This window comes from Nothoprocta perdicaria, unplaced genomic scaffold (genome assembly GCF_003342845.1).
Source record: "Nothoprocta perdicaria isolate Ctin4 unplaced genomic scaffold, notPer1 scaffold_8, whole genome shotgun sequence".
NCBI lineage: Eukaryota > Metazoa > Chordata > Aves > Tinamiformes > Tinamidae > Nothoprocta > Nothoprocta perdicaria.
In genome coordinates, this window is record NW_020456087.1 from 2,979,517 (window position 1) to 2,992,410 (window position 12,894).

Sequence of the window (12,894 nt, forward strand, 5' to 3'; positions counted from 1 at the left end):
CAGAAATCTGCTAGGCCAGCTCAGGTGTTTCAGTCAATCTGAAGTTATTTTTTAAAGTTAAAACACATTATCATTTATTTCATGACACTGAAAGCAACCCTGGATTATTATCTTGGCAACCTGGTTTGCTGTAATATATTTTATATTTTATCCTCTGTCYTTAATAATAGCAGCTACTAACACAGTGATCACAAAAGCATAAGAATTCCCTCAGGCATCTAGTAACACATTTGATAGTGCAATTAGCACAAGAAAAATATTTATTTGCCAATGGGCTTAATTGCTTGTTTTGTAGTAATTTAATTTTTGTCAAAGCAGKTTTTTTTTTCAATAAGAGCAACTCAAAAGCTAAAAAAGTTTTTTTCAAGTATTCTCCCAGGATCAACTTGGATGCTTTCAGGTGAAGGTGCCAATTAATGCCATTTTGTTCTCCCTYAAAATCCTCCCATGTTAACAGAACTGACTACCAAAAGCCCAGAAAATGCAGGTGAAAGCCAAGAAGAAAGTTGTATGTGGTATCTGCTTAGCAACCCTGTGGGTAGCCATAAGAGAACTGGCGACAGCTCTCGGCGTCTCAGAATTGCTTTCCTGGTAAGCTTGATGTTGTGCCCTAAACAGCCTTTCAGCTCTCTCTACAACCTGTATCTTTTTCTGCTTTGGGAAAAAGAAGTGCTAGAACATTTACTTTTCCAGTGATTCTGCAAATAAGCTCAACTTTTCCTGACACTTTTTGCGCTGGGTGCTAGCAGAAGGGAAATGACTTGCCTCAGCATCCCACTTCAGCAATGAAGGCCTCATGTTTCTCCAAGAAACAAAACTCTCAAGAGATGGGTTTTTTTCTGAGAAATTGATGCTGTTGATTTTGTGGTTTGCAGGGGACAATGCCGAACCTTTAGCATTGTTTCTGAAAGCAYATCAAGTGGTATAATTTTATTCATATTTTTGTTTGTCTAAGGCACTTCAAAGTTGCCGCAGCCAGGATGGTAGGAAAGTGCATCTTATAAAGTGCATCTTAAAGCATGAGTTGCTTACTGACTTCAGGTGCTCTTTAAGGTGTAAATCTTTACTAATTGCAAAGGTTGATCAAAAGTCTCTGATGCCAGGACTATTACCCAAGATGGCCCTACTTATCTTTTGATAAACAATTGTCAGTTCTAACAACRAAAAATATTATGGCTTACAATACAGAGGTTAGAGGTCAGGAGGATGCAAATTTTAAGCAAAAAAAAAAAAAGAGATTAGCTCCTTGCTTGATATACAGACAGATGCTGAAGAAAATGTCATGGATATCTGTTAGCAAGAACTGGGAAGAAAAATCTGGATGTTAGTTTAGAATTTCCTTCTGTTGTAAGTTACTGCATAATAGTGATGTAAACTAGAAAGGGAAAGTCTGTTATAACTGGATGTTGTGCTAAAAACTAGACCCTCTCCCTAGTGTTTGTTGTCATTCTTACACAGCATTAAGCAAAATCTATGACGAAGGCTTACTGCAGTTTGTTACTGTGTTTGTTCCTCCTCTTTGGGGTACCAGCCTAAGACCTTTCCTGTGACCTGTAGCGGTACCATCTTCTTAGAGCTTCAGCTCAGTTCAGTGAATCCTGTACTGGAATTTATCACACGCTGCAAAGCTCCRCGTGTGCAGTTAAGCAGCTCTCATTCAGGTTCTTCCCCCACCATAAGCTCTTTCTCAGTCATATCTCAGTAAAATAGGGACAATACCACCATGCTACAGATTTTGTAAAAATGGAATTGGTTAATATTTGTATAGCATTCAGCTAATATAGCTAATATTTCCCTTGAGAAAAGATCAAAGGAAATCAGTAATTCAGAGCAGCACTTGAATGGCATAAGATACATAGAGCTGCACACTTAACAAGGAGGAGCTCGTTAACTGAAAACTCTCTGATGATGAACTGTCGTTTAGAGTAATATAATGCATATTCGCAAATCAAAACACATTGAAAATGCTCTGGAAACTTTTTGTGTTTGATGCTTCCTGAAGTGTGCTTATTTTGCAACTGTAATTGTTTGGAATGTAGTTTTATGTGAGTAATTATTCAATTAAAAGCTAAAGTTTATGAGGTCTTATCTTTGGATATTTGAGCTTAAGGATAGCCAGTTATATAAATAACTAAAAGCTATACTATTTTGAAAGGTCAATAGGAAATATTATTACAGCTTTTTTTTTTTTTTTTTTTTTTTTTGGTACTACAGCAACAGAACAGCTTTTTCTACTCACACACTGTATAAAGACTTAACAGTTCTGCCAGGCTCACTGAGAGGGTTGTCTAGGATTTTCCTACCAGTAAGGAATTCCTGCTAGACACAGTATTCATTACTAATTCCTGACTTCTGCGATACTTAGAGTGGTGCAAATAAATACTGAAAAAGAAAAGAGTATTTTTGAAAGGCCAAACACCATACCTTTAAAGAGATTACGCTGCGTTATGTATCTGGAAACTTCCCCATGCATAATATATCACATAAATCCCTCCCACTGGATTTCCAGCGTGCATTTCTAGAGCACTTGGAACTGGTCACTGGTTTCATAGGTTTTTGCCACTGCTTTGCTCCAGGTGATGAGAATCTAGCTAAAAATGTCTGGAGAGAATCAAAATAGCCCAAAGCCTGTTCTGACTTAGCCTGGTCGCCAAACGTGTCCCCAGCAAGGGAAAGCTGAGAATGATACAAACGCTCCTGTTTCCCCATTTCCATCATGGAGTTTTTGCTTGCTATTCCGGGATGCTAGAGCAGCTGGGTTGATGAATTAGCCATATTCTTCCCTAGTCATGAGCTCAAAATTTCCATTGAAGTTACTGTAAGTTTTGCACAAAAATCAAGGGCAGTACATTGGCCAGAACGTGTGCTAAATAAATATTTATACACAAATCAGAATGCTACTGACGGCTTCTTTACACTTTAAAATTCTAAATATTTAAAGAAGCATCTGTTACTAAACTGAGGCATCATTTCTGAAAGTACCCATATTTACTGAGTGGAAGTACACATATTTGAAAGTACACATATTTACTGAGTGGGTACTCATATTTAATGAGATGAACACAGTGACAAACTCTTGGGCCAGAAGAATGTACAGAAATACAAGGGCAAAAGCAACACAATGTGWTTGAATTAAAATCACAATGAACAGATAAACATTCCATTTACATGAATATTAACTACTATGAAAGATAAATCATAATCAAAGGAATAATAATAGTGGTTAGCTATTATTGTGTGTGTCTGAACTMTTTAATGTGTTACAAGATCCATATGATCTTTTTTGAGAAGCTTTCTGAATTTTATTTACCTGAAATCAGGTTAAATCAGTATAACTGATATATTATTTGAACAGGTAAGAGACACAAGAGGTTCCTGGTCCTCTTTGAATAGTGTATGTTTTATTTCATTCCCATGACTTGCATGTCACCATCTCTTTTCGAGACTTTTTATATTAACTATGCAATTAATACTTCAAAAATTTGCATATTTGTAGTCACTTTTCTTTGGATAAAAGGAAAGCTGTATGTTTGTAAATGTGCACAATGAGGCCATCCTCTTGATCYTTCTCATGTCTGGAGCCTTCCATTTCAGAGCTCCTCAGAGGGCTATGTGCTTATTTGTAAATGTCAAGAAGCTAGAGATAAAAGGTGATTTTAAAGCACTGGAGTCTCCCGAGCCTTACAGTCAGGCTTCACAGAAAGGCCACTAAACATACGGCTTATGTCACCAAGGCTGGGATTCACCTGCCCTAAGCTGAGGCAGCCAGTGGGCAGTTAGGCAATTCCCCCAAAGCCAAGCTCGTGTGTTCAGTATAAYGTGACTGTATTAGACCAGAGAAAAAAGCTCCTGCATTGCTGAGATGGGCCGTAGATATCTAGAGCTTCACCTTCACAGCTCCACTAATGCACCTTGACCACCTGGGTAGCCGGAGGTCTCTGAGCTGGAACAGCCCGACCCAGCTGGCTCGCTCTGGCTTGTCTTTTCCCATTCTGCATAGAGACGAGCTCACCGTCRGAGCAATGACAGATCTCTTTTGGAAAAAGGATTGCAGACATTCCCTTTGCCTCTGAGGTATGCAGCACAAGGTCACAAGAAACACTAGGGGTGTTCAACATAAATAGGAAAGGGCAGCAACCACAGTTGTGGGCTATATTTGGTGACTGGGAAAGCAAGAGCCCTGCGTCCCTCCACCCGGTCAAGAAATAAAGCACACCAAAGCCTCGCAAGAGAGCCAGCACTGGCTCTCTATGTCTAGGCTGAACTTTCACTGTTGGTGCAGAGGGAAAACAGTCCCTGGCAGGAGAGCGTGGGGCTGTAACACAGGGCTGCTATGGGTGCTCCTGTTTCATCAGAGCAGCTTTGGTGGCCGGTGCCCCCTTGGCTACAAGGGAGCAGTGACACCCATGCAAGAAGCTTGCAGCTTCTTGAACGACATCCGATGTTGGGGACCAACAGCTGTGGCAGCTGTTGGTGCTCAGGAAAAAAAGCTGTCCCGATGGAGTTTATGGAGCTGCAATGTGGTATCCATACGGAATCTGTACCTTCCGGTGCAGGCWTCATTTGGGACGTCTAAGAAGCTTGAAGGGTTTAACACTCAAAGCGTAAGTGCCTGGAGGATTTGTGTGAAAGAAAAACATCAAAAAAGGGAACTTTTTGACATTAGAAATATATAGGTGCTGAATCTATTTTAAGTGGAGGAGCATTCTAATTGGTAGTTGGCATTATGGTGCCCGGAATAGGACCACCATGGGTTCTTAGCCTAGAATAATCCCCTTTAACTGGGTTAAGATCTCTAGTGAAACCTAGTCAAGGCTGCCCCCTTGAGTATTTTTTTTGTGGAAAAGTTTCCACTTAGCAAAATTCTGCAGTCTTCAATCAGGTGACTGTCTGCTTGAAAACTTTCCTAGCATGACTTAAAAAAGAGGCTGTAATTTAAARCTACTACATAGTTTTATAAATAAAGTGTAGTAAGTGTGTTTTTTTTTTTTCTACTAAAAGTGAATTAAGAATTTTTACCCCTTTTGCATTGTACAAAATGCAAAACATTGTGCAAAATCAGAATGCTCTTGCTTTATGAGTTAATAATTAAATAAKTTCTACTATCAACATGTGACAAGTTAGCATCACAGCCAAGATACAGGCTCACAAATTCCTGATTCATTGAAATGTCACCAGACGACTGAATTAAGTTTTAAAGGACCAAAACACCATAATTAGTCTGCAATTCATGTCTAACTGAAGAACTTAAAATAATCTCAATCAAAAAAAAAATCATATCAGAATGCTTTACGGGTATATTTTTTGAGTATTCATTGCTAGGAATTCATCATTTCTGTAACTAATGGTAGAATCTAAAATAATCTATATGGAAGAAAAGCTTGAACATTGAAACGATCGCYGCTGATTATCCCCAGGTATTTCCTGAGACAGAGACAGAGATATCATATTCAGAAAAAACTCACTGAGATAAAAGCAAGAATATGGCCAGGTTACGACCTTGGCTTCTACAGGTTTTTTGCTTCCTACAATAACACAGAAGGGCAAGCATCCAAAGCAGCATTTAATATAAATTAGCCAAGAATATATGCAGCCTTGAAATGAATAATAGTCTTGAAAATTGCATCTACTCAAATATGTGACTTTTTAAATAATACATATCTTCATGAATGAATTAACAGATTTTTGAAGAGAAAGAATATTTGATTTTCTTGACTTTGCATTAAGTCGAYGAGTACAGAAAGATGGGGAAGTTCACAGAAGGCTTTGGGTGCAGGGTTTCCTTTCCCCTCTTGACTGCAAAGCACTTGAGGGTGGCGAGACCTGTCTCCACACCAAGGAACTGAGTGCAGTATTCAAGAGAAGAGTCTTAAGAGGCAGTCATGAACTGGGTGAGAGTSGCAGGTAGGGACAAAGACCCTACCAGGCTTTGTTAGTACCAGTATGTCTGATCTCACAGTTCTTCTTCAAAGGTTTAGATGCTCTTGATACTTGGAAGTGACACATCTTACCAAAGCATTACTTAATACTTTTGATATTCTTTTATGGCCCTACATCATAGTACTTTATAAGTGAACAGTAGCCCCTTACAAACAAAAATGTAATGCATTACTTGTAGGAAGGAGATCTTTATCACTTTATTTCAGACTGCTGTCAAGGGATGTAATGGCATTTCCTAACACTGGGCATCTAACTTTAGCTTTCACTATCAGCAGGGGCTCAGTCGCTAGCAGCGGGAGATGATTTGGAGCACTTCAATGAGAAYTGACTTGCTTCCAGAAGGGTCTAGGTCTCTACACAGGCTGTAGGGAAGCTAAGGCAACTAACCTCATTGGGACACACAACAGCCAAAAGCTAGGCCAGTATGGATTCATCCTTGACCTTTCATAGTTTTGATACCATATGGAAACCTACAGTTTTTGAGGGATGTTTAACAGGACTCATGATCTACCATAAACAGAGGTTGCCCATTGAGACAGTTGGAATGGTTTAAACTAGACTTGCAAAGCTGTCTGGGAATAATTAATGGCCCAAGTCCAAAATCTATTTGCCTGCCTACCTTGCTTGGCAATTGTTCCCCTCGCAAAATGAGCTGAGCCTTGTGTGTGATACTTAACACACATTACTGGAAGAGAAATCTAATGTCATAAATAGTCAACAGAAATTCCAAGTAATCATCACATAATCTCTCCTAAAYGTATCAAACAGTGTCTTAAACACAACTTCAACTTAGAGCTCCTATCTCAAAGCCACTTTTGGAAGTTTTCCTATTTTCAGTCTGAGGGTATATAATTTTCAATTCCTTCCTTTTCTTTCAGCACTGACTTGTTCCTTCTCTTCCGGCATACAGACTATTACAATTCCATTTGTTATAGTGCATGCAAACATAAGCCACCTAGGTTGATTTCTGAGATTTCTGAGTCTAACTTGTCAGGTATAACACAAGTTAATTCTGGTACCTTAGTAGATTGTCTACTAAGTCAATCATAAAGCTGCAGCCTCTAGGAGAATTACTTTATATTGAAGCATTTAACTTTGGCTGATTTTCATCACAATTTAAATGTCATACAGAGTATGTTGGTTTAAGTGTATTTTAATTGCTCTGCATTTGCATTATTAATTACAGCTCTCTCTAAAAGCTTTAATTAATAGACAAAGAAGTGCTCAGTCTTTGTTATTACAGAAATTACTATCAGTAGCTCTTGAAAACTTTTTGATTTTATCTGTTTCCATAGAGTGAACTTGGATTTTCCGGATCTTGCAAAGCAAAGGAATGGAGTAGGTGTATTTATTTGAATGCAGCCATCGTCTGATCCTATTCAAGACACTGTCACTACTTTTTCCATTCCCACTGTACATTCTAATTCAACTTCAAAAAGAATATTTAGTTTAACCTCTTCTTGAAGAAATGAAATGGAGTTCACCTTGACAGCAAAACAAAGGAGGTCATATTCAAATAGACTTCAGTGATATCTGCCTAGAAGTTTAAAGTACTCAAGTGGCAGCTGCTGGATAATGATCATGGAAACAAAGCACTGTAACTTCTCTAGGGATTAGGTTAATTTCCCCCTTAATTAATCTATTTACTAAATAGAATAAGCTAATCGCAAGCCATTCTAAATCACAACTAAGTTGCTGGCTTCCATAAACGTGTACTTCTTCCCTCTGGCCCTTTTGCCTCTCCTCTGCTCCACAGGTTTTCCATGTTATAAATACACACACATGTATCATGCCATATATCTCATATCATGTATTTGAGGTGGTGGGGCTCATGATCCTGTGAGGAGGAAGTCGGGTCATGAGCAGGATTGAAAGCCTGCACGTCAGGAGAGCAAACTCTGGCCTCTTCATGGAGGACCTACTTGGAAGAATCCCTTCTTTGCTTTACTCTTTACTGTTAAGTCCAACCCTTGAGTATCCCACGCCTCAGAAACAAGAGAGAAAGTCTGCAGGGGGACAGACTTGACCTTGCTCCATAATGATCCTGTTAAAGTTTGTTAGGCAAACTTGCCACCCACAAATTTTCCATCTGCTCTGACACGATGCACCCACAAGTGCTGAGGGAGCCAGAGGGTGTCACTGCTAGGCTGGTGTTTTCCATATTAGCTCCTGTGTAGTATCGGAACTGCACACTTTGCTCTGAATACTTAAATAATAATAGCAGTAATCACTAGGTATATTTACATAGCATTTGAAGAGAGGACACAAAAACCATCATAAGCCTGCTATGTTCCTTAGTGCCATTGTCTTTACAATCTTTTCAGATGGCAATTTTTTTCCCCCCTCTTTCCAAGGAATGCACTAATATCCTGGGTTGTATGTGCCTTGWTAACAAGGTTATTCCCTCTGCAAAGCACCAGATCAAATCCCAGACATTGCCTGGGCTTCTCCACCCTGCGTTTGGAATGTGTTACATTCACTGTGTCAGTTTTATCTTTTATTTTAGGGATGTTTTAGCACACTGGCCTTRGGCTATTCCTACTGCACGATTACTGTAAACAACTGTGACTGTAAACAAATGCGATTAATGTAAATACATTATGGAAACAATACTAACACAGAGGGAAAGAAAAGGGGAAAAGAGGAACTAAGAGAGTCCTTCAAGGGCCATGCCCGAGTTCTTTATTAACCCACTCCACTCTCGCCCTGGTCGCCATGTCGCAGCGCCGCGGGCTCACGTCATCACGGCCCCACCTTGCACCGCCCACCCAGTCCGCGCCCCGGAAGCGCTTCCCGCTCCACGCGCCGAGGTCACCGGGGGCTCATTTCCGCCCGTCTCTCTGCCCACACTTCCGGTGCGCTGGGCGCGCGGCTGGCCCGGGGCCGGGCGGGACCATCGCGGGCAGCGGCGCGGGGGAGGCCGCGCCACGATGGCGGCCTCGGCAGCGCCGCCCAAGAAGATCGTGGCGCCCACGGTGTCGCAGATCAACGCGGAGTTCGTGACGCAGGTGCGGCCGGGGCGCCCCGGAGCCGCGCGGGCCCGCAACGGCAGGGCCGGGCCGGAGCGCTCGAGAGGGAGGAGGGTTGTTGTGGGGCCCACAAAGCTGCAGAGGGCTCCCAGTGTGCTGAGCCCCTTATATATAAATATAGATATTTGGCAGTGGCTGATGTTACTGCTCTCTTCCTGTTCAGTGGTGTGTAGCCACTTGGTTAAAGTCCTCTAATTTTAATGTAAAGACATATATCTATGTGTGTGTGTGTGTGTGTGTATGTGTGTGTGTTTATATATATATATATATATATATATAAACTGTCTGTAGGTGCCTGCCCAGTTCTCAGTCAGGTTCATAAAGGTGCAGCCTCAGAGACCTCTCAGACCTTCCGACTTACCTTGTGGCCTTGCCTATTTTACAAAGAGGTTTCCAGTCAGGTTTGCAGCCTCCTCAAAGCTTCCTGTGTATTTTCCAGGGTTTTGCTAGAGGAAAACTAGGAGAAGAGACTTTATTGTGCAGCAGTCTCTACTTCTCTCTTTTTTTTTTTTTTTTTCTTTTTTTTTGTTAATGTGAGGAGTGACCCCTTTATTGGAAATGTACAGGCACAGCATAGCTGAGAATCGTTATTGTTGATAAAACATAATGTAATATGTACTTCCCATAAGATGAAAAGTTACTGAAAAGTTAAGCAAGAAACTAGTGAAATAAAGTTTTGGGTTACAGAGTTTTATATAGAACAACAGATGTAAACTGAAGATGTGTTTGTTTAATCTATTTTGGATTAATCTATTTTGAACTCTTTTTTCCCCTTACAGTTAGCAAATAAATATTGGGCTCCTCATGCGAAGAAAAAATTGTCCTTTGATTCAAAGGTAAATACTTTTATGGCTATTTTACCTTGCTGTAAAAGAACGGAAAATGCCATTTTTGTGCCATGCTAACCATTCACCGATGCTTGTTTTGTGTAAGGGTATAAGAGACTGCTTGGAAAGTCAAGAGTTGCATAACACACTATTAATGTAGGTTATTGTTTAAGTTGTTTGTGGTTTATAAGCTCCCTGAAGGTGTGCAATAGCAATGCACTTCTCTYGCAATTTGCTCGGTTTGTTTTCATTGAGAATCTGTGAGGGGTGAAGATATTTGAGATCTTCAGCCTTAAAAGAAGGACTAAATATATAGGTAACAGTAAACTTTTTAAGAGTTTCTCTTAAAAACCTGTTCAGAAGGTTTTAATCAGAGAAGTGAGTTACTGCGCTGGTGGTTATGTGTGTTTTAAATGCGTGTTTAAAGTTTGGCCTAGGGATTTGGGTTCTCATTTGGTTTTGGGTAGTACATGCTTCTCAGATGTTAGTTTTCATTCCCTTGTGGATGTTTGGCTCAGTTTTCCTCTTGCCTCTGTTTACCCTCTTTATAATATTTGTGGTAATATTTGTGTCTGTGTGTGTTAGAACTAGATTGTAGGTAGCAGCCAAACTACAGCTCTGACTGCAGATTTGCTGCTGGAATGTGACCTTTGCAACAAGTGGTCGGATAAATTCTCTACGTTATTTTCCAGTCCTATTTGGAAAAAAATATGGAATGGTCTGGATTTGGTCAGTAACAAGAAACAGTGGCTGGATTGATGCAAACTTAAAGCTTCAAGACTATTCTTTAAATTCAACAATAAACCAAAGATTAACAACAAAAAAAATCTACATGTGTTTGACTTGTGTATTAAATCTCAGTGAGATGCAAGCTGTTTCTTCTGAATATCTTGAATGAAAATTCTAACTTGTGCTTTTTATTCCCTTTAGCCCATTAATTTCTTTAGTGAAAATGTATCTGGGGAGTGTTCGGTGTCCTCAGAGCTGAAACTTACCTGTTACGACATTTTTTTGACCAAATAGTGTTAAGCAGAGAATAACTAATTCAGAGTAACTTTGAGTGCGTAGAATACTTGAATGTATTTTTAATCATTTCATGAAATATGTAAACTTCTTAAAATTCTTTTTGAAATAGGTTATTGAAGATGTGTATGCAAAAGAAATCGTCAAGTCAAAGTAAGTGCTTCACTAAGAGACAAGTATTCCAAAGTTCTCTACTGAAATGGCTTGAAATGTTTGTTGAGCTGCTTTAAAATACGCTGGGATGTTTTAAGTGGACGACAATGACTCAGGTGCATTTGAGCTATATAATTGGTGATGTCATTTCAAGGACAAAGTGGGGCAAAAAGAAAATTAATGAGCTCAAAATCCTTAAACATGAGGTTCGGATATAATTATTTGGGTTTTTAGACTGTTAAAACTGTCACAATGGTCATAGGTGACTAGGCCTTTCTTTTGCCACCATGTTTATGTAGGGAAGATCAGGTAAGGAGTTTGCTGTTTGGTTAAGTCTCAATACATTTGATTGTAATGTTAGAGGGAAAAATAAACTATATCCTACAGCTTCTCTGTAGGAAAAGTGAAATAATATAAGATTTGTCCTGTAGGATAAGAGCAAGCTTCCATTCCCAGAGAATTGGAAGAGCTACTGCTACATTGTAGCTAGTGTGTAGGAACCAGTTCAGTAYCTAGTCACAGTTTCCTTGAAAGCGCTTTCAGCTTCTGATGATTTAGGGCTGCTGGATGTGGTAGTATCCTACCTAGTATCCAGATGGATTCTTTTCTGTGAGSTTGTTGATTGCTTAATGAGCATGCATGAACCTTCCAACTTCCCTAACATGGAAGTTACAGCAGTTGCTTCTGCRTTCAAGCAGTTGATCTTGTGTATAAATGTTATATTGTTTTTCCTCTGTGTGTTAATTGATTTTTTTTTTCCCCTCCTTTTTAGATTTGCTATTAGGAAGATAATGCTTCTTGAATTCAGGTAAGCTATTTGAGGTGAAATTTTAAATTACTTTTCTGTAGCAACAGATGAAAGTAAATGTAAGAAACAAGTTCAGACCWGTAAATCAATTTGAGGATGGCATATTCATGAATGGCTACACTCTAAAACTTTAAGTTTGGTACTTGGGGGAGAAAAAAAGAGTTTTGCTTCAGCAGCATCAATGCAGTTTTCTTCACCTGAAAAGAAATCTGTTTAGAAGTAAGATACAGTTTGTGGATGTTGAATGGCATACCAGTGTGGAATTTATACCAGTACAAAGAAGTAAGGTGTAGTTAGTATTTTAATGTTTTCTGTGAGCATTCTTTCTTCATGTTATCAGCATGTAACGTTGAATGTAACTAGCACATTTTGGTATATAGCCCCATCTACTGCCGTATGTCCTGAAAGTCATTTTCTTTCACCACTCTGTCCCTTTTACAGTCTCACTCTGCTGTTTTCACACAYGTGAAATAATTATATATTCTTTAGATTTAAAGAGATTGCATGTACATTTATTCTCGCTTGGAAGGAAGGTGTTAAGATTGTTTTTATTAAATGTACTGAAGTTTATTGCAGTTTGGGGAGAAAAATGGAATATGAAGCTTCAGGGTTTTTTTTCTTTCCCTATGGGAGATGCAAGCACTGCACCTGATTCTGTAAGCTCTGGGGAAATGCTCTGTCTTCCAATTTGTAAACACACTCAYGAAACTCTCTTAGCCTCCCCCCGAAGCCCCCATTCTGTTTAAGGTTCTGGAAACGTTTCTGTGTCTGAGTCCCTTGCTCCTGACGACAGCCCTGCTCTCGCTGCCTTTCTTCTGTCTGTCAGGCTTATCTGAAAGGGTTCAACTACCTTATTGCAAGGTATCATAAGAATTATCTGTGGAAAAGGTAAATAGATGTTTTAGCCATGTTAGAAAAAAAGAATTGGCTCTTGAGAAGCCAAATGAATGTTAGAGTTGGTTTCAAAAGGGAGGAATGCCTGGGCAGCCTCAGGTTTAGGAARGAGCAGGATCATCTTCTTTCTGCTGGCAACTAGATGTTGAATTAGCAGCAGGCATAAGTGTATCACTGTARAGGTTGGATTTATGGATTGCCTCTTCAGGAGTAGCTGGCC

The 12,894-nt window shown here is 39.6% G+C and overlaps 1 protein-coding gene across 1 annotated transcript in view; it reads left to right on the plus strand.

The window, feature by feature from the left end:
• Positions 1-8,862: 8,862 nt before the first annotated feature.
• The window catches only part of AQR (aquarius intron-binding spliceosomal factor), a 45,023-nt gene continuing 40,991 nt past the window's right edge, over positions 8,863-12,894 (plus strand). The window contains exons 1-4 of the mRNA XM_026051768.1: positions 8,863-8,948; positions 9,749-9,805; positions 10,932-10,972; positions 11,745-11,780. Of these exons, the coding sequence (XP_025907553.1) occupies positions 8,871-8,948; positions 9,749-9,805; positions 10,932-10,972; positions 11,745-11,780 (212 nt within the window). The 5' untranslated portion in view covers positions 8,863-8,870. The remainder of the gene's footprint in view (positions 8,949-9,748; positions 9,806-10,931; positions 10,973-11,744; positions 11,781-12,894) is intronic.